This window comes from Cupressus sempervirens, chromosome 1 (assembly GCF_028749045.1).
Source record: "Cupressus sempervirens isolate cs-2001-9-10 chromosome 1, ASM2874904v1, whole genome shotgun sequence".
NCBI classification, from domain to species: domain Eukaryota; kingdom Viridiplantae; phylum Streptophyta; class Pinopsida; order Cupressales; family Cupressaceae; genus Cupressus; species Cupressus sempervirens.
The window spans coordinates 438,091,231-438,113,451 of record NC_143118.1 but is presented as its reverse complement, the minus strand read 5'-3'; the positions used below and the strand labels follow the sequence as shown (position 1 = coordinate 438,113,451).

General features: G+C 35.7%; 1 protein-coding gene across 1 annotated transcript in view; it reads left to right on the top strand.

Moving 5' to 3' along the window:
• The first annotated feature begins 54 nt into the window (after positions 1 to 54).
• Positions 55 to 22,221, top strand: part of LOC149578159 (uncharacterized) — a 191,892-nt gene continuing 169,725 nt past the window's right edge. Inside the window, exon 1 of the mRNA XM_089827735.1 lies at positions 55 to 232. Coding sequence (XP_089683861.1) covers positions 152 to 232 — 81 coding nt within the window. The 5' untranslated portion in view covers positions 55 to 151. The remainder of the gene's footprint in view (positions 233 to 22,221) is intronic.

Here is a 22,221-nt window from a genome sequence, read left to right as displayed (position 1 = left end):
GAGGGATAAGTTCGGTATTTTCATTCCTTCAGAGGAAACAAACGCAGGAGCCGCACACTGAAGGCATTTACTGCAGTATTATTGATCGTGGATTGGAAGGAACTTGTGAGGTTCGAACCGTCGACGAAAAGGCCCGGCTTTGGATACAAAAATGTTTAGATTGCAGAGGCAAAAGGAAGACAAGCCCAGCGACAAAATCGACTTCAGGTTCCTGCAGTTTCAAGCTACTCGGGTAAGAAATCCTTCAAATAAAGAGACTTATTTTGCTTGTATTTGGAGGTATGATTAGTTTTTGTTGAAGTGATAATTGGATTTCAATGCTTCCTATTTCAAAAATTTCAGGTTTTTAAAAGAGAATTTTCAATTGAGATCAGTCTTTAAATACTTGAAAGTTCTGAATTTTTAGCTTAAATTTGCGTAATAAATGACATTTAGTTGGTTAACGTCATTGAGACGGTCGAAAAGGGCTACTACATTTGGCAATGGAGTTATTTGTTTGGAGATCGGATTAGGCCATTCTGAAAACTGTAAAAGGAAGTCTTATTTCCTACACAAATGGTAGATCGATGAAAAAAGAATTAACACAATAAAATCGACAAACATATCAAGATTAAAAGAGGAAATAGGCCAGAAATGTCATCGAGCGCGTAAACAAACGTGTCTGCTGTGGTAAAGAATATCGGTTCCCTAATCTCTATGTTGACCTCTGGAAGTTTCGAACCTTGGACCTTACGGTGTTTGGAATTCTCCCCTTAAAAAACATGGCAAATTTCACTAGGCGTTTTATGTTGGACTAAACATTTATTTAAACTAAGATATGACATAAAATATATTTAAATCCACAATAGAGGACATAAAACTTTATTTAAACCCACAGTATCTGACCGTTCTCTTTTTTGAAATCCACGATAGAAGGCATAAAAATTATTCGAATCCACGATATATGACCGTTCGCTTTTGAAGGGATCAATTTTATGTTTGTGACGTGAACTTTATTCTCAAATTGATGTGACAAAATAAAAATACTTTAAACTAAGTTTATTTCAGAAAAATATGAACTTTCAAGAAGAGTTGTAGTGGTGTATAGTTGTGAGAAGAGTTACGAAATAACAAAAGGGAAATAGGTAAATAGAGAAAATTGTGTATTTTCGAAGATGGATCACAAGTTTAAACAATATAGGTTTGCAATATGTATAGGGTACTTTTTTAAGAAGTTATTATAGTTTCATATATGTCAACTTATATATATGGTCGTACTAATAGCAGTACAATATGAAGGATATTAAAATAAACTTTAAATAAAAATAAGATTAGACTTATAATTTGGATTATGATTAAGTTTAGAATTAAAATTATGATTGTGGACTTGTTTTTTAGATTACAATGTGATGTAAAAATCTTTTACAAAATTCAAGACATTAAAAACAAATTCTAAATAACTAGCAATCACACCTTAGGGTGCAATAGGTACGTCGAACAGATATTGAAGGTCAATTAGAGAAAAAAATATTGGTGTATTATTTTGCGTACATTTGTACAACTAATAGATATAAAAAAACATTTCTAATTAGGAAGATAATCTTACTATATTACCATAAACCTTAACCTTATCAAACCCTATCACAAATATTAAATCATAATGGTAAATAAGGTACAAAATCTTAACACTAATCATGACATAGACCTAAACCGTTATCCTAATTCTAACTCTATTAAAAATTGTAACTTCAACCATAAAACTAACTATATTCTTAAGTGTAACCTCAACCTAACCATGCCTATAATAAAAATCTAAACCCTAAACATAATACTGAGTATAATGTGTTCCCTTACCTTAAAACCATAATTGTAACTCTAAACCCTATTCATGTAACCCTAATCCTAAGCCCAACTCTAATCCTAACATTAACTAAAGCCCTAATCCTAAACAATCATAACCCAAATCTTTAACACAATCTTAGCCCTAATCATGACATAAACCTACTCTCTTAATTCTGATTGTGATTTTCAATAAGTCATCTTTCCCTTCCAAATCAAATGTATTACAATCCAAAAATATAATTAAACAACAAATATATTTTATTACTATCTACAATTAAATATATTTGATATATATATTGTAAAAAAGTGATATTGCAATAAATATAATTTTAAATATAATTAATTAGGATTCAAAATTAAATCTAATTTTGATATAAATATCTATTAAATAAAAATTTAAATTTAAAACCTTTTTCTTTTTGTAAGCTCTGCCTAGAGGGCAACACCCTTGAAATTACATAATATCAAGGAGCTATCACCCCTTTACAGTTGAACCATACAAATCCTACCTATCAATTTAATGAACTAGGTATGCAATCCCATTACCAATTAAGATCAACTTGGCAAAAACTTCAGCTGGAAAAAGATTAGCATTTTCTTGGCAAAAGGATTCAAACTTGCTCAATTCATATTCCTTAGCGACACCAGACTTGAAAAGTGACCAAGCTTTCTTCATCTTTTTCTTCTTTCCCTCAGCTTTGAGATAGAAAAAACTCAACAAACCCCCTCCAGACAGACTGTTATCAATCAGGGCCAGGGTGTTCATCACCTCCACATAGAGGTCCTCTAAAATCATCTTCCCAACCAAGCCATATGCAAATATAGGATGGCCCACTATTTGTATAATGGGCTAGAATAAATCAAACACCACCCTACCATCATGGACGTGACCACCAAACTAGCAATCTACTCCCAACAGTACAATGATAGTTTCCTTTTCCTATTCATTAGCCTACTTGAAATCCTGGCCACTTTAGCTTCTGGCAAATCAACCACCTCCGCTTCTTGCAAGCACCTACAACGAATACCCAGAAACACCATCTGATATGGAAGGAGGGGGAAAAAAAAAGCTCCTCTAAATAGAATAGAATCATGCTGAAACCGAACCCGAAGCAACAAAGAGACAACAAGAAGACACTAATTAGTCAAAATCCCATGACAAAACAGATGTCAGTCCAGTCAAGACTGACAAAATACTGCAAAAATCATGAATGAAGGATTTTCCAATTTGAAGATGGGATCGAAAGAAACTAAGGAATCACGTGATCCACTACTATCCATAAACAAGGAGATCCCTTCAGATTTTAACCAATACCTTTACTAACAAATGCCTTCAAATCTTTTGAGAGAATATCTTGCAACCTCTGGGGAATGCAATCTCCGAACATCAAATCCATCTCAACATTTGAATCAATTCCCACATTTGCCAACAAATCAGCGGCCCTATTGCCTTCTCGATATATGTGTTGGAGCTAAAAATTACCAAAATACTGAAGATGGTTCAAAATACTTGGGAGCTAGTCGGACAATTTCCAAGATTGGAAGTCCCCTTTGCCACTCTATTGATGATGTTTTGGGAATCCCCCTCGATCACCAATTTGGAAACATGATTTGTAGTATGCCATCTAAGCCCATATTACAGCACAAAGATCTCTGCAACATTGTTGAAAGAGAAATCAATGGGACCTGAAAAAGCTTTTACCAACTGCCCTTCCTCATTTCTTATGATGACACCAATCCCACTACTTCTGGAATTACCTCTACAAGCCCCATCGAAATTTAATTTCAACCATCCCTATTGTGGAGGCTACCAGGAAACTAATTTTCTGTTCACCTTCTTATTTCTCAAAAGGTATCCCCTTTGGAAATGAGACACCAAGCATCTTCCATGACCAGATCCCATTTGGATTGGAAATTATACTTCAACCCTTGAATTTTGTTGTTGACTACTTCTTTGATGGCACCTTTGATTTTCTCCTATAGAGCTACAATCTCCATCTCTTTCTCTTCAAAAATCCTATGGTTTCTCTCTTTCCAAATGTGCCAAACTAACATGGATGGACTCACTATCCAAAGGATACCCCATTTGGAAGAACACCTCTCCAAAGGCCAAGAAAAAAGAAAATCTCTAAAAAACTCATTCCTCACCATAGTCCAATTCAACATACCAAACAACCACTCCCAACATTGCTAAGCAAATGGACACCAAAGAAGAAGATGATCTATCATCTCCTCGCTATACTTACACAACACGCACCAACTTGGGCCCTCAATACCTGCACTCCTTAGACAGTTCCCTTTAAGAATCCTTCCATGGATAACAATCCAAAGGAAAGCTCCAGCTTTTAGAAGCAACCTCTTTCCCCAGCAAAGAATCGACGGCCATTCAGAATCCCTAGTTCTAAATCTTTGTAATTTGTAGCCTAGATGAACTTTATACTCCCCTGATTTTGAGGCACGCTGAATCAGAAGATCATCACAATCTGAAGGAAACACAATTCTAGAAGAAAGGAGAAGAGATAATTTCGTTTGATATTCCAGTGAGGCAAAATCCATTGACTTCCATTTAACCAAAGAAGAATTTCATTGGGACTAATTTAGTCAGCCACTTTATCCCCCATTATTGCTTCTATAACATCCACCCAATTACTATCATCAAAAGAATTGGTTAACAAAGGATCACCATTCCAGAAATCATGCCCAAGTTTTACTTTGCCCCCATTCCCAATTCTCCAAGAGAGATTATCAGTAATAAGAGAATGATTGTTCCAAAGGAAGCGCCACATAATAGAGCCTTTCTTTGCATTTACCATAGTTAAAATTTTATCAGGTTTAGTAGAGTCCAAATATTTAGCTGACATAACTTTGCACCAAGGTTTCTCTAGAAATTTGTACATTTTCCAAGCCAATTTAGCTCCTAAAGCTCAATTTTGAAGGCCTATCTTTCTCAATCCAATACCACCATCATTTTTTGTTTCGCATGCTACATCCCAGTAGATGAGAGGGATCTTTTTCATAGCCCTAGAACCTTCTCGCAAATTTTATTTAAACAGACCACCAATAGAAGTGGTAGCTTTATTTGAAATTTGATAAACTAACATGTAATAGATAGGGATAGTTGACAACACGGATTTGATCATTTGAATTCTACCCGCCTAAGAGAGACAATGATTCTTCCAGCCAAGAACCTTATTTTGGCATCTATTCAATATATCCTCCAAAATCTTGGGACCAAACCTTCTAGCAAACAAAGGAACCCCCAAATATACAATGGGAAAATCACCAACAACAAAACCCAAAACATGCATAACATTATCCTGCAATTTTGTTGGTGGTATTGAGGAAATACACCTTTGACTTTGTTCTATTCATACAGTGTCCTGAAACCAATTCATAATAATCCAACACCTTCCTGATGACCTTAGCTTCCCTAATTGAAGCCTCCCCAAAAAGTATAGTATCATCAACGAATTGCAAGTGGGAAACCAGATCATAGAAGATTTGGACAAAGCCCCCTTTCCATCTACTTAACTCAGTCTACTTATGAATGTTTCTACCAAGCACTTCTGCCATCAACACAAAGAGGAAAGGTGAAAGAGGATCACCTTGTCTTAATCCATTGGTAGCTTGAAAGAACCCACAAAGAGAACCATTGACTAGGAACGAGAAATGAACAGAGGACAAACAATGTATAATACAATTTATCCATTCTTGACAGACACCGAATATGGAAAGCACTTTACAAAGAAAGGACCATTTAACTTTATCATAAGCTTTAGAAACATGAAGTTTAATAATCATACCTAGCCTCTTGCCCAATTTTATGGAATGGATAGCCCCCCCAGCCATTAAATTATTGTCAACAATTTCACGTCCAGGAATAAAACCATGTTGTTCAGGAAGAATCAATCTGTCCAGCTTAGACTTCAATATGTTCACCATAACCTTGGAGATGATCTTATACAATGAATTGCATAGTGAAATTGGCCTATAATCTAACATAGTCAAATACTCCTATTTCTTGGGAATAATCACAATTACTGTGTTGTTGATCTCATGCACAAATTTTCCTTTCTTTCTGAAAACCTCTACCACCTTTAGAATATCATCCCCCATAAAAATCCAACACTTTTGATAAAATTCAAAAGGGAAACCATATGGACCAAGAGTCTTATCTTGAATATTGTCAAAGATGGCTCTTTTAACCTCTTAAAGAGAAAAGGGATGCATCAAATCCAAATTGTCCACCTCTGAAACCACTTTCGGAATCACATCCAAGAGATGTTGAGGATCTGAAACTAATGACTCACTAGAACCCCCTAGAAGATATTGGAAGTGATCAACAACTTCCTTAGAAATTTCTCCTCCATCCTCAATGCAAACATCCTGATCCTTTTGGATATGTCCAATCCTATTACAGGCTCTTCTGCCTTTAACTGAAGCATGGAAAAACTTAGTGTTTAGATCACCAACACCAATCCAACAATCTGTGGACTTATCCCCCCAAAACACCTCCTCTCTAAGTAGGATTTCTGCAAGTTCATTTTTCAATCCTTTCTCCTCTAAGAAATCTTCGCTAGACATACCTACTGCAATGATGTGTTCGTTCAACACGTCCAGTGCAGATTTCATTATGTTTTTCTCTACAAAAATGTTTTTTAAGGATTCCTTATTCCAAATTTTGATCTTACTTTTTAATACTTTCAATCCTTTAGAGAAACAAAAACTCGGAGTCCCAATAAAAATATTACTCTCTTGGCACCAAGCTTCCAAATTTGTCAAAAAATCCTAATCTCTCCACCACATATTTTGAAATCTGAAACTACCTTTGCCCTTTTGAGAAGAAAATGGAATAGAAAGTTGTACAAGGAAATTATCAAATAAGGAAAATGGAAAAATACAAGATTCCATTGCAAAAGAAGAATCAACCCAAAAAGAGCCAACTAGAAATCTTTCCAATCGCTCTGAAATTCTAGTGAATTTCTCCCTACGGTTAGTCCATGTGAATTTACCATTTGTAGGATAAAATCAAATAAATGATTGTTATTCACGAACAATCTAAAGTCCACCATGACTTGAAGAAGTCATCCTTAAACCCCCAGATTTATCCTCTAGATCAAGAACAACATTAAAATCTCCTGCTAATATAAACTTGTTACCATCTATCGAAGCTAACTTATCAGAAATCTCAGTCCAGAGCTTTAGTTTGTCTCCAGTTTTAGTTGGTCCATACACATTAATTAAGGAAAATTCAAGTTGTTCTTCTAATTAAAAACTCTTCCATAAATCGAGTAGGGCGATCTCTCTAATTCCGTAAATTTAATGTTATTCAGATTCCATAATATGCCTAAACCACTAGAGGCCCCAAATGCTTCTTAAAAGAAACCTTCCCATTTATTACAAGACCGCAAGAAGCTACAAGATTTATCCAAATTGATTATCATCTCCTGAAAAAAGATCAAACCTCCTTCCATTCTATTTAACGCTCATTTAACCAAGCGTTTTTGGTCAAGGGTCGATAATCCCGTAACATTCCATGTAGAGTTTTTCATTTCTCACCAAGGAAGCATCCTATTCCCTTGGCTTTTCTAAGATAATCAAAAACATTGATGATACCTTTCTCATTAGCCCTTTCTTCCCTCTTTTGTTTGTTAGATCTCCTACCCCTACCTCCTTTGGATTTACCAAGTAGAACATTAACCGATTGACTCACATTTCTAGGATCCACATTTTCTAATTTATCTGAACCAAAGAAACTATTTTCAGAGTCTCGATCATAGTCCACTTCAATATCAGATTGCATATGCATTTGCAGAGCATTTTTCACCCCCACCGACTTACACTGAGCCGAATGATCAACTTTCAAATCTGAGCATTCTCCTTCTTCCTCATGAGCATCTACCCACGCAGTCCAACCCAAACTGCCCTCCATCCAAACAATATTTTTTGGTTATGAATTTAATTGACCAAGAGGATCAAGTTGTCAATGTTGTTTTTATTAGTCCTCCTAACTTCCTTATTCAACTGCTTAATAGTCTTCTCAAAAAGTTGGAAGTTGTCCATATACCTTTTCCATAAGTGTCCATACTTGAGCTCAGTGGAGAAAAAAGTGGCATAACTAGACTTGAGAAATCTTTTAAATTTGTCTTTATCAACCTTCATATTAATATGAACCTATAAGAGAAATTTAAAATGTGTGAGACTTCGAAAAGACTCAATAAGAACCCTAGGAGTATTCTGAAACCTTTCCTCATTCCTACATTTATAGATCTGCCATAGAATGTTAGAAGAAAGAATGTTCCAGAAAAGATTTTAATCCCATCAATATGACTAGTAATAATTTCAAAAATATTAAACTTGGTAGGAAAAAAGATACCAAACATGAGCCAGATCTCTTTAGTAAAGCTGCAATCAAAGAAAATATGCCTCTTAGTTTTTGAAGTTCTACAGATAGTACAATAATACATCGTAGAAAAGTCCTTTCTAATGGGGAGTCTATCAAGAATTAACAGCCATTTAAAACATTTAGTCTTAGGATCAATCGTGCTTTTCCACAACTTATCAAAGTACTTCCAAGAGGAAACATCAAGATTAGTGTACCAAACTTTATTGACATGGTTGATGATGGAATCATTATAATCAATAACACTATAAATATTTTTGGCTTTAAGCCTAGTTATAATGGTTCCATCTGGTCATTTAATGCTCAAAAATCTGCTGGAGTCAACATGGGAGATAGTAGGAATGTCTTCATAGGCTTTAATGATCATATTGTAGGTCTTTTCTTGTGTCGGGGGAATATTAAACTTAAGTTTCAAATCATCCACATAATGTGCCTGTCATTTTCAAAAATATTAGCAAACTGAGTGATCCCAATGGTAGACCACTGCTTGGCAGAGCATCCTTGGGAGAGGGCAAGAGGCTTACTAGCTAAATGCAAATTCCACCAAATGGATCTTTCACCATAGAGCTGTTTGTTATCATGAAAATTCTTGTTCCTGATATAGTGTCTAACATGGTTCTAGGCTTTCCAAATGGATTTAAAGATAGCAGAGCCTTGAACCACAATAGGAAAATTGCCACAAATCAAATTGCAAAAAGGTAAGTTTTTCCAGAATTTAACATTCTTAGGGAAACCCCTTTCAATGTTACTCCTAACAAGAACTTTCCAAGGATCATCCCCACCCAAAGAGTGAAAGATCCATTTGGAGGCAAGAGCTAAACCCCTAGTTTTAAGGTCCTTCAACCCTAAACCCCCAATGAACTTGTCAATATGACACCACTCCCATTTAAAAACATGTAGCTTCTTGTTACCTTTGTCATCCAACCAGAGATTGTTCTTGATGGCCTTTTGAATTTCAAGGATTTGGTAGTTGTTAAACATCTAGGCATAGGCATAATATATGTTGTAAGAGGAGAGGATTTTTTGGCAGACCTGAACTCTACCAACTAGGGATAAAGATCTGTTGTGTCATTTACTTAACTTTTTGATTTTTTTTTCCTTAACCCAAAGCCACATATCTTTAAGAGAGGGCTCAATAGAGAAAGGGATACCAAGATACCCAACAATATTGTGAGAACCTCCCCCACTGGAAATTATATTTTTTAAACGAATCAGGTGATTGATCCTCCCAACCGAGACATATAGATTTGGACTAAAAGACAGGCCCCAGAGATATCACAAAGAATATTGAATTTCTTTTGCAAAGAATCAAAATTTTCTTCATTAGCTTCATGAAAGATAGTTGTGTCATCAACAAATTGACAATTGATAAGCTTGGTTTCATCAAGAAGGGTAATACCCTTAACAATATGGGAAAGAGAGTTGTCTCTGAGGATGTAAAAGTGGGCATCAAACGCAATGACAAAGAGGGAAAGATCCAAGGGACATCCTTGTTTGATGGAGTAGCCAAGGGGGAAAGGCTCGGAGAGGGAACTGTTAATATCCACTTGGGCATGAACATCTTTAAGTAACATTTTAACAGAGTTACAAAAGAAGGGAGGAAAACCAAAGGCTTCTAGCATCATGGAAAAAAAATCCATTAAACTCTATCATAATCCTTTTCAAAATCCAACAAAAACATATACGAATTTTGTTGAGTGTACTTAGCCCAATTTAAGGCCTCCCAACTAGTAATCAAGTTCTCGAGAATGTATATGCCTTTAATGAAGCTAGTTTAGGTTAGGTAGAGCATGCAAATTTGGGAAGAATGGTTTCAAGCTGAAGGGCCAAAATTTTAACAAAACATTTATAGGAGACATTTAAGAGTGTGATAGGTCTCCAATTCTTAAGTAAAGTCTTATCCCCATCCTTGGGAATCAGTTTGATGATTCCTTTGTTGATGGAGCTACCCAATGAACCAAAGGTAAGGGCTTCCTTATAAATCTTAAGAAGATCTTTGCATATCCAATTAATGTTAGCCTTGTAAAATTTGACAAACGGGCCTTTAAGACCAAGGCTCTTATCATTCTTAAGAGATTTGATAGCTTTTTCTATCTCATCCAAGGAGATGTCTTTGCTAAGAAGGGAGGCATCCATGCCAGATATTTTATTAGGAATCAAGGTTCTACAATGGTCCCTAAGGCAACTAGCCTCTAAAGTATCTTTTGAGGTAAACAAATTTTCACAAAAATTAGAAAAGGCCTTTTTAATGCACTCTAAGTCAGTAATTTCTTGATCATCAACAACAATTCTATCAATGGTTTCATTGGTATGATTCTTCTTGATGAGGTTAAAGAAGAATTTAGATACCCTATCACCAAATTGGAGCCAATGAGCATGAGCTTGAATTTTAGCCCCTCTAATTTTGAGTTGTTGATGTTGTCTAAGGGCTTCCTTCACGCTAGCAACTTGAGGGATAAGAAAAGAATCAGTAGGATTGGCTTGACTACTAGTCTAATAGCTTCATTAAAATTAGAGATAAGTTTCTTCTCAATGAATCTATAGTCCTTAGCCTACTTTTCCCTAGAGTTCTTAATAGATTTTGTCAGGCAAGAATGTTCATATTCCACCTATCAACATGAGAGATAGAGGGATATTGGCTTTTGTTAATGAGTTTGATAATGCTAATGGTCGCAAGGATATCAACATCATCAAGAAGGCTAGTGTTAAGGATGAATTTAGGATTGATGATTCTACTAAGGATAGGGGCTCTACTAAATCTAACAGAAACAGAGATAGGGTGGTGGTCTAAGAAGGATATGGGGTTGACTAAAACAAGGTTACCCTGATCATCAGGAGCAACCGAGAAGAAGTTCTTATTGATATAGAAATGATCAAGTCTAGAGTAGATCCTTAAGGGACCTTGTTGAAAGTTACACTAGGTATGCCAAAGGCCTAGATTAGTATCCTTGTTGCCAGTCAGAGGGTCAAAGAGAAGTTTACCCTATTTCAATTTATTATTTCAATTTATCCCATTGGATTTTTTCAATATCTTTCCATGAGAAAAGGAGGCCACCAATTTTATCTTCTTAAGATTCGACCATGTTGATATCTCCCCCCATAAGCCAAGGAATATTAGGGAGGGAAGCCGACCAGGCCCAAAGAGAAGATCTTTCTTTATAATCATTAGAGGCATATAAAGAGCAGATGACAAAAGTCAAGCTATTAAAGTTTAGTGTAACCCAAACAACTCTATTACAGGGGGAAATACCACTGCCAGTAATATAGATATCCCATTTTGGGTTGATTAGGATGACATAACCCCCTCTACCACGAGGGTGATTAGTGACAAATTTAGTAGCATTCATGCACAGAAAATTGAGGTTGGATTCAAGCATGAATCTTGTAGTTTTAATTTCTTGTAACATCTGGACATCAATAGATCTAATAGTGCTAAGAAAATGCTTAATAACAAACTTCCTATCGGGACATTCCAAGCCCCTAATGTTCTAGGAGATGCAATTCATGAGGAAACGATAGTGGGAGGCGATGCATTAACTCCGAAAGGATCCTCCGAAGGAGTCACTTCAATAGAGGTAGTAATGTCATGTTTTTTTCGTCAATGAGTTTTTATTTTTGGAACCCACCGGTCTCCCTTGTCTTTTAAAGGTAAGGAGATCATCCTTAAATTCACTATTATCATTATTAGAGAAAGTTAGCGAGACAAGGTCAAGATCCATAGATAGGTTGTTAGTAAGACAAGGGGGGGTAGTCACAAGAATAATTTCTAAGAAAAACTCATTAGAAATTTCCTTGAAATTTTTCGTGGGAGGTTTAAGGTGGCTAGAGGAGGCCGTAGAGGGATTTTCATTGGGTTAATGCATAGGGGAATAGCATGACAAAGAGTTTTGCGGGTAAATGATCTACAAGTTGATAAAGGTGTGAGTAGACAGTGTGGAATAAAATTGACCTGGATATTAGCCTATTTATTATTACACTTTTTTCTCTTCTTTCAGACAATCTGGAAGTCATCGGTAGAATCATCACAAATAATCAAGGTAAAGTTTGTGATAATGGCAAGATTCTGAGAGACCAAGTTTGATTGGAGTGAGTTATCTTTTGAGGGCACAACTTTATTCAAAGGGGGAATATTATTCAGAGGTGGTTCTGGGTTAGTTTTAGTTATACTAGGTGAGGTGTTGATCTATGAAGGCTTAGGCGGGGGTGTATTATGCTTGATAATAAGACAATCTTTTCTTAGGTGTCCTTGTTGGAAACATGAATGCTAATGATATTTCTAGGGGGGAGTATTGTAGATATTACTATGATGATATATTACATTCATGGCTAAGTTTTTCATTGATGTCAACGTAGCAGTTTTCTGTGGTATCTAACAAAACAACAACAAAAAGATCAAGTTGGTACGGACGGCTAGTTGAGTATTCTCACTATCTGAGGTTATGGGAGATATTTCTAAGTATTTAGTATATGCAGTTAACGTCAAATGAAGAAATGTTAAGTCTAGAAGAACTTATGTAAGTTTTGGTGATGTTTCTTCTAAGATAGAGTTTACAAAGGTATGTTCTGGTAAACTTGTTATGTCTCTTAGCAGAATTGTTATTTTGAAAATTAAGGTTGAGGATGTGAAGAAGACATGTTGGTGATGATGTGACTAAGATTTCTCATCATAATATTAAATGTACGAAAAGATATTCAAGTTGCAAGGTGGAAGATTAATGTTATCGCTAAGTGTAACGTGTTCTTAATGTGGTCCTATAATGATTAATTGAGAAGGTCTAACAGCCAACTCAGGGAATTGTTTTATGGACTCGGTATAAAGGAAAGACATTTTCCTTTATCATAGGGAATAGAATTGTATTGATGAGAAGTGATTGTAAGCATCAAAGAGAGTGGAATGTGAAGTTGAGCATAGCAGAGTGGAAGTGAAGGAAACTTCATTTTCGAGGTTCTATTGTGTGATCTGAGGTTTGATATTTGGATCCAAGGTTCATGACTTGGTATAAAAGGTTTGACAGTGATTGGTTTGGTTGACAAGACAGTGGAAAGAGGAACAAAAACAGTAAATTACTTGTTTGGGAAGTGAGCTCTTCTTGTAGTTGAAATTGCATGTTTGGGTAGTGGGCTCTTCTTGCATACATTCTACAACTCCCAACAGGGTTGGTACAACTCCTAACAGGGTTGGAATCTCCTAATAAGGATTCAAAGTCTCCTAATAGGGACTCTATGTACTAAATGTTGTAAAGACTCCTAACAGGGTCCATCCTCTAACAAGGAATATCTATGTTAGTACATCATCTTGTGGGCATCATTCCCACTGGGGTTTTCCCTCTGATCAAGGGTTTCCCTAGTTAACATAGCTAGTATAATTGTCTATGTGCATCTTATTATGGTGGTTGTTTATTTTGGTTGAATGCTTAAGTTTATTTCAGGAAGATAAATGTTGCAATTATTAGATAACTGACTTTTGTTTCTAGCAATTAGTATTAGAGGTCCTTGAAGATAAAGTTTAACAACTTTGGGAGATCCATGGTGAGCATGTTCAAGAAAAATAGTCCTACATTTGACAAAAGAAATTTTGGCACCCGAATGGTGGAAATTCTTGGTGAGTTATCAAATTTGTGTAAAGAGCAAAGTATTGAGTTGTTAGATCCAGAATCCTTCTATTATATACAAGAGAATAGAAGCTCAAGTGAAGATAGATTCATATTAGAAGAAGACATAAAGATAAAGGAAAGTATTGATCTACTTACAAACAAAGAGCCAAATGGTAAGAAAATCTTTAAATGTTGGACTTGTAATGAATTTGGTCATTATGCATATAAGTGTCCTAAAAGAGAGAGAAAATATAAAGGAAATTACAAACCTAGAAGAGATAGAGAGTGCTTGTATGCAAATGAAGAAAATGACTATGATGAACAAGCAGTAAGTGCTAGTAATGATGAAATGAGATTTGTAGCTATTAAAGAAAAAAGTCTAGAGAAAGTAGCTTCGGAAACACAGGTGTAAAAGAAATATGATTAGATAATTGATAGTGGTTGTTCACATCATATTTTGTTCACTTCAAAAGTCAGGATGGAGGCATTATTAGAGTTGGAAACAATGCAACATGCCAAGTTAAAGGTATTGGATCTATAACTCTTGTGGTAAAACTAACACTGAGGATGTATATTTTGTTGATGGTTTGAAGCACTTGATCTTTTGAGTGTTGGACAACTAGTGGAGAAAGGTTATCAGTTGCAATTTACAGGAAAGACATGCATGATTAGAGACACAGATGGAAAGGTAATTGGAATAGAAACTAGATCTAGAGATAATGTATTTCAATTGAATCCTACTGAAATGACATGTTTGGTTGCAAAGGTAGATAATAGTTGGTTATGGCATAAGAGATTTTTTCATATAAAATTTGATAGTACTGTGAAGACTATTAGTATGTTTGCAATTAGAGATTTGCCTAAGATTGTAAAATCTTCTAACACAATTTGCAAGGAGTGTGTTTTGGCAAAGCATAACAGAACTTCTTTTCCTAGCAAGAAGTTCACTACTAAAACAAAATTGGAGATTGTACACACATATCTCAGTGGTCCTATGAAGACTAAAGGATTCTATGGTGAAAGGTATTTTATGATTCTAGTTGATGCCTTTTCTAGAATGATGTGAGTTGCATTTCTTCAAGAGAAATATGAGGCATTTGATAAGTTCAAAATATTCAAGAATAGAGTTGAGAATGAATCAGGCATGAAGATAAATGTTTAAGATCATATAGAGGTGGAGAATTTACTTCAAATCAGTTTAACATGTTTTGTGAAGAAAATGGAATCAAAAGACAGTTATCAGCTCCAAGAACCCCTAAACAGAATGGCATTGCAGAGAGAAGAAATAGGTCAATTATTGAAGCAGTAAGAGCTATGTTAGTTGAGAATGATGTATCCAAGATATTTTGAAGAGAAGTTGTGAATACAGTAGTCTACACTATGAATAGAGTGCAAGTCAGGAAAGACACAAACAAGACCCCTTATGAATTGTGGTTTGGTCACTCACCTACAGTTAAGTATTTCAGAATTTTTGATAGTAAGTGTTATATCAAAGAGATGATGATAATGGTAAGCTTGATGCTAGAAGTGATAAAGGTATGTTTCTTGGTTATTCATTGAAAAGAAAGGCTTATAGATGTTATAATTGTTGGTAATGACTGAAAAGATCATGAATGAAGAATAATGGAACTGGTAAAGAATGTTTTCAATCATTGTTTTGTCATTGATGTCAAACTTGCCACTTGCAGGAATGACAATTGCTTTAGTGATCCAAATACTATAAATTGGTTGATTGACAAGGAGGTGGCAATCAATAAGATGTAACTAGAGTACCTAGAGAAAGGTTGAAGTTATGATGTTGTAATGAAGTACAAGGATCAACTAAGCCATTGATGAAATAGTGTATTGATGACATACTCTAAGACACAAAGGATGGACACACTAAGACATATCAAAGATGTAAGGATTAACTAAGTTCTAGTTAGGTGTCGAACAGATTCTCAGTTGAATCCGAGCAAGTTCAACTTTAGTGTGTGCCAAGTGATCTTCAGGTGCCGAGTGAAGATCAAGTACCGAGCAAGATACAGGTGTCAAGCAAGATACAGAAGGTGTCGAGCACTAGTAAATAACATTAAGAAGTCGAGTAACACAGAAGGTGCTGAGCATCAGTAAACCAATAGTGCCGAGTTGCTACATTATTTTGAAAAGTCGAAGATTTTTCAGATCTAAGCCGACATGGTAGTTATCTAGAATTTTGTGAACTAGATAGAGGATAAGAATGATGAGCTAGTGGCACAGAACACTATGTAAAACATTTTTGGCGAATGCTAATGGATTTATCATGAAGTTTCTAGATAGAAACAAGATATGGGATAGATACATTGTATCCTACCTAATCCATTGAAACCCTAAAGTTGGAGAGGGAGATTTGAGTGGGAAATCAAGAATAGAACTTCTTTATAAGGAGTTACAGGTCAGAGATCAAATGGGCATGCATGAGAAGGAGTTGGTCATAAGTATAATCATGCGAGGAAGCCAAGAGGAATAAGAATAGAGCATCAAGACTCTGAATTGATCGAGTGACTAGAGAGAGCATTGGCATAACGAGTGGGAGAACTCAAGGAGACAGATCTTGAAGGGTGAACAAGTTGTCAGCACTGCAAAGGAGGAAAGCCAAGAAAAGAAAGGAACTGAAGAAGTGATCTAAAATCTGCACAATGAGGGTTGCAAATCTATATCAAGTCAAAACCCTTCTAATACTTTCTTACCATTGTATTAGATATTGAAACCCTACATTGCTAGGTTAGCTTAACAGCTAGGTGGATAAGCCTTAGGAAAAGGATAAAGAGATCCCTAAGAGAAGGATAAAGAGATCCTCAGGAGAAGGATAAGAGATCCTTAGGAGGAGGATGAGAGATCCTTATAGAGGGATGAAAGATTCTTTTGAGTAGGTGACTGTAAATCCCATGGACTTGGGTGAGCCTAACAGCTCTATGTAAATCCTTTAACAGGGTGACATTCCAAGTTGAATGTTCTTAAATCCTTTAACAAGGTCACATTTAATAATGTGTTGTAGCCTTTAATAGGGCAGACCATTAGAAGTGGTTGAAATTAATTGCGCAATTATTTTGTGGGTATCATCTCCGCTCCAGTTTTACCTTCTTATTCTTGGAGGGTTTATGGGTCATCAAATCCTTAGTGTTATAGTGTGATGCATGTTTACTTTTCATGATTGTTTAATGTTCAATTGCATGCATGATCATTTCAGTTATGTGCCATTAAGGATTTGTAGAAAAAGTTGTATTGGACATCATTGGACCTTGGATAACTGATTCACCCCCCCTCTTAGTTATTCTAAAGAATTCTAACAATTGGTATCAGAGCCCACTGTTGATTTGTTTCAAGGTACTAGCAGCAGGAAGATCAAGATGTCCAAGAGAGAAGTTCCCAAGCTAAACAAAGACAACTTTGTTGCAAGGCAAAGTCTGATGAAGCTACACCTCAGATCAATAGGCAACTATGCATAGACCTCAATCACAGTTGATCATGTAGACCCTGCAGGACCCCTCACTGTAGATGACATGAGCAAGAAGAAGGAGCACAATCAAGCTATGTTAGATATTGCTTCAGCATTAAGCTATGTTGAGTATGATGACATCAAAGGATGTGATACTTCACATCAGATGTGGGAAACATTATCAAGAATCTATGGAGGAGATGATAATGTCAAGAGAGCCAAAAGAGAAAGCCTAAGAGAAAAATTTGATGATATGAAAATGGAAGAAGGAGAGAATGCTGCTCAATATGGTGCAAGAATGAAGGAAGTAGTAAGTGTCATAAGAAGCCTAGGAGGAAAGTTAGCAAAAGAAACAATATGTAGCAAATACTTGAGAACTTTGCTTCCCATCTATGCTATAAGAGTATCAGCCATCCAAGAGCTAAGGTGTGTACCAGGCAACACAGTGACATTTGAAGGAATAATTGGAAGACTCACTGCCTTTGAGCTATCGAACTTTGACAACTATAAAGCAAAAAAATTTGAATTTGCATTCAAAGCTAAGATGACAATGAAAGACAACGAGGAGGTTCAAACAAAGAAAAAGAATGGAAAAGGAAAGTATGTATCCAGTGATAGAAGCACTGATGAAGATGATGTGGACCAATTGGAGGCATTACTAGCAAGAGGATTTCACAGAGGAAGAGGCAAATTCAAAGGTAAGCTACCAATCATTTGTTTAAATTGTAATGAAGTTGGTCACATTGTAGCCATATGCACACAAAAGAAAAATTATAAGGATGGTGTCAATTTCAAGAACAAGAAAGAGGAAAACAAGGACTACAAAGGTAAAGGCAAAAGATGCTATATTGTTGAAGAAGACTCTGACGAGAATGATGATGAAGTAGTCTATGTGGCTATGAAAGATGAATCAGATGAAGATGAAGCAACTGCACTGGTAACCTGCATGAACAAAAATGATAGATGGATCATAGACAGCGGATGCTCTGATCACATGACTGGAGACAAAACTAATTGCATTACCTTTATTCAATATGAAGGAAATAGTGTTAGATTTGGTAACAATGCACCATGTCAGATCAAAGGGAAAGGTAGTATCAAGCTTACTAAAAAGATATCATGTGATAATGCATACTATGTTGAAGGACTAAATTATAACTTGTTAAGTGTCTCACAGTTAGGCAACATAGGGTGTAAAGTTGAATTTGAAAAAGGAGTTGCTAAGATTTATGATTCTCAAGGAAGTCTATTAGGAAAAGGTGATCAAACTAAGAGTAATTTGTTTTACCTTGACATAGAAGATGCTTCTTGTCTTATTGTTCAAACTGATGATGTATGGTTATGGCACAAGAGGCTATGTCATGTAAATTTTGATAATCTGATAAGCATCAACAAAATGAAGAAAGTCAGAGGTCTACCAAATTTGAAGAAGTCTGATAACATCATGTGCAAACAATGCCAACTAGGAAAGATGACCAAGTCAATTTTCAAAAGCAAGGCTTATACTTTAAAAGAAGTATTAGAGCTAGTTCATACTAACTTGTGTGGTCCTATTGAAGTACAAAGCTATAAAGGTGACAGATACATAATGCTATTTGTAGATGACTATTCAAGAATGATGATAGTCATGTTCCTGTAACAAAAATCAGATGCATTCCAAATGTTCAAATGGTACTTGGCCACAATTCAGAAAAAAACTGGAAAGAGCCTAAAATGTCTTAGACCTGATAGAGGTGGTGAATTCACATCAAGAGAATTTGAAGAGTTCTGCAATGAAAGAGGAATTAAAAAGCAAACATCAGCACCCAGGACTCCACCTCAGAATGGTATAGCAGAAAGAAGGAATAGATCAGTTATTGACTGTGCCAAGACCTTAATGATGGAGAAAAATGTTGCACTCAAGTACTGGAGAGAAGTTATAAGTACTGCAGTCTACACACTCAACCGAGTTCAAGTCAAGAAAGGTACACATGCAACACCTTTTGAATTATGGTATGGGCATTCTCCAAATGTAAAACATTTCAAAATATTTGGATGCAAATGCTATATATATAAAGAGTCTAGGAATGGAAAGTTTGATGCAAAGAGTGAGGAAGGCACATTTCTTGGTTATTCTACTAGTAGTAAAGCTTATAAGTGCTTGAATGGTAACACTAAAAAAGTAGTAGAAAGCACAAATGTAAAATTTGATGAGCTTGCAAAAGTTCAAAGTGTTGAGAACACCAAGAAGGTAGAAGAATACAAGACCTGTGTATACTTTTATGAAGGTATACCTAATAATGGTGAAGTTGCAACTCAGAATGACAATCAACAACAGAATCCAGTATCTGCCGAGTCACAGATAGTGAATGCCGAACATCAGACACATTCAGAAGCCGAGCTGCAGAATACAAAAAATGTTCATTCAGATTCTGAGAACAACCAAGAAGAAGAAAATGAACAAATATTTGATGAAAATATGCATGAGGATACAGATTCTGAAAGAGACAACATGCAAACAAGGAAATAACCTATATTGGCAAAATATGTGAAAAGACATCATCCTATAGATCAAATTATTGGAAACAAAAAGGCAGGACCAATGACAAGGAATAGACTCAGAAATGAAACATGTCTGCTCAGTAAAATGGAACCAAAAACAGTAAGTGAAGCCATAACAGATGATGACTCGTATAATGCTATGAAAGAAGAAATAGAACAAATTGAGAAGAACAAGACATGGACCTTAGTCTCAAGACCAGTTGATAAGAATGTAATTGGAACCAAGTGGGTGTTCCGAAACATGTTAGATGAGAATGGTGAAATCACAAGAAACAAGGCAAGATTAGTCTACAAAGGATATGCACAAGAAGAAGGACTAGATTATGGAGAAACTTTTGCTCCAATTGCCAAAATGGAAGGAGTAAAGACCTTGCTGGCATATGTAGCCTTCAAAGGATTTAAAGTCTATCAGATGGATGTAAAGTCCGCATTTATGAATGGTATACTTGAAGAGGAAGTCTACATAGAGCAACCAGAAGGTTTTGTTGATGAAAAGAACAATAATAAGGTATGTAAACTGCATAATGCTCTATATTGATTGAAGCAAACTCCTAGAGCTTGGTATGAGAGACTTCACAAATATTTGGTGCAAATAGGATTTGAAAGAACTGATCATAATAGCAACATGTACATCAAATCTGAAAAAGGTAAGAATATTCTTGTATCTGAAATATTTGTGGATGATATAGTTTTTGGAGGAAAGGAAGTACTGTGCAAAAGTTTTGCTGACAAAATGAAACATGATTTTGAGATGTCTATGTTTGGAGAAATCAAGTTCTTTGTAGGATTGCAAGTGCATCAACTAAAACATGGTATATTTGTGACACAATCAAAATACATCAAGGAGATACTTAAGAAGTTTGGATTAGAAGACTCCAAACCTGTCAGCACACCAATGGCAACAGGACATAAGCTATCTAAAAATGATGAATCAGCTAAAGTCAATCAAACAATGTACAGATCCATGATTGGAAAACTACACTATGTTGTACATAGCATACCAAACATAGCACTAGCAGTTGGAATAGTGGCTAGATTCTTTGCCAATCCTAGAGAAAATCATTTCATGGTAGTAAAAAGGATAATGAGGTATCTCAAAGGAACTGATGATTTTGGCCTATATTACAAAAAGAAAGAGAAGTTTGAGCTCAATGCATACACAGATGCAGATTGGGGAGGAAACATTGATGACAGGAAAAGCACAAGTGGAGGAGCATTATTTTTAGGTAAAAGGCTAGTTACTTGGACTAGCAAGAAACAAACATGCACATCTCAGTCCATTGTAGAAGCAGAATATGTGGCAGCAGCAGTCAATTGCACAAACATTGTGTGGCTTAAACATCTATTGAAAGGAATGAAATAAGAGGTAACTAAACCTGTGATACTGTATTGTGATAATACAAGTGCTATAAACATATCCAAGAATCCAGTAATGCATGCAAAAATCAAGCATATTGCAATCAAGTATCACTATGTCAGAGAATTGGTGGAAGACAAACAAGTGAAGATGGAATACATTCACACAAAGGAACAAATTGCAGATATCTTCACCAAACCATTGCCCAAGGATGCTTATGAATATCTTAGAGGCAAGTTGGGGGTAATGCCCCTAACTCAAGCAGTCTAAAGCAACATAAAAGCTGCCCTGCATCAAAAAGAGTAGATCATTGAAATATCAGAAGAGTGATGCAAAGGATGACAACAGGAGCAAAAACTCCAGATCAGTCACAAGCATGGTGACAGAGGGAGAAAAACATGAGATGCAAAGCTTCTATTTAGCATAATAAAGATGCTACATCTTTGGCATTTATGTCAAAGAGGGAGATATATGAGAAACTGATCAATACAAAGAGGGAGATATATATGAAGGATCAGGAATACAGAGTAAGGATGTAGCAGTCCAGAGAGAGAAACAAAACAAAGGATTCAGATTTTGGTGGTAACTAAGTTGATCAGCTTAATCATTTAATCATGAATGAAGAATAATGGAACTGGTAAAGAATGTTTTCAATCATTGTTTGTCATTGATGTCAAACTTGCCACTTGCAAGAATGACAATTGCTTTAGTGATCCAAATACTATAAATTGGTTAATTGACAAGGAGGTGGTAATCAATAAGATGTAACTAGAGTACCTAGAGAAAGGTTGAAGTTATGATGTTGTAATGAAGTACAAGGATCAGCTAAGCCATTGATGAAATAGTGTATTGATGACATACTCTAAGACATAGAGGATGGACACACTAAGACATATCAAAGATGTAAGGATTAACTAAGTTCTAGTTAGGTGCTGAACAGATTCTTAGTTGAAGCCGAGAAAGTTCAACTTTAGTGTGTGTTGAGTGATCTTCAGGTGCCGAGCAGCCTTCAAGTGCGGAGTGAAGATCAAGTGTCGAGCAAGATATA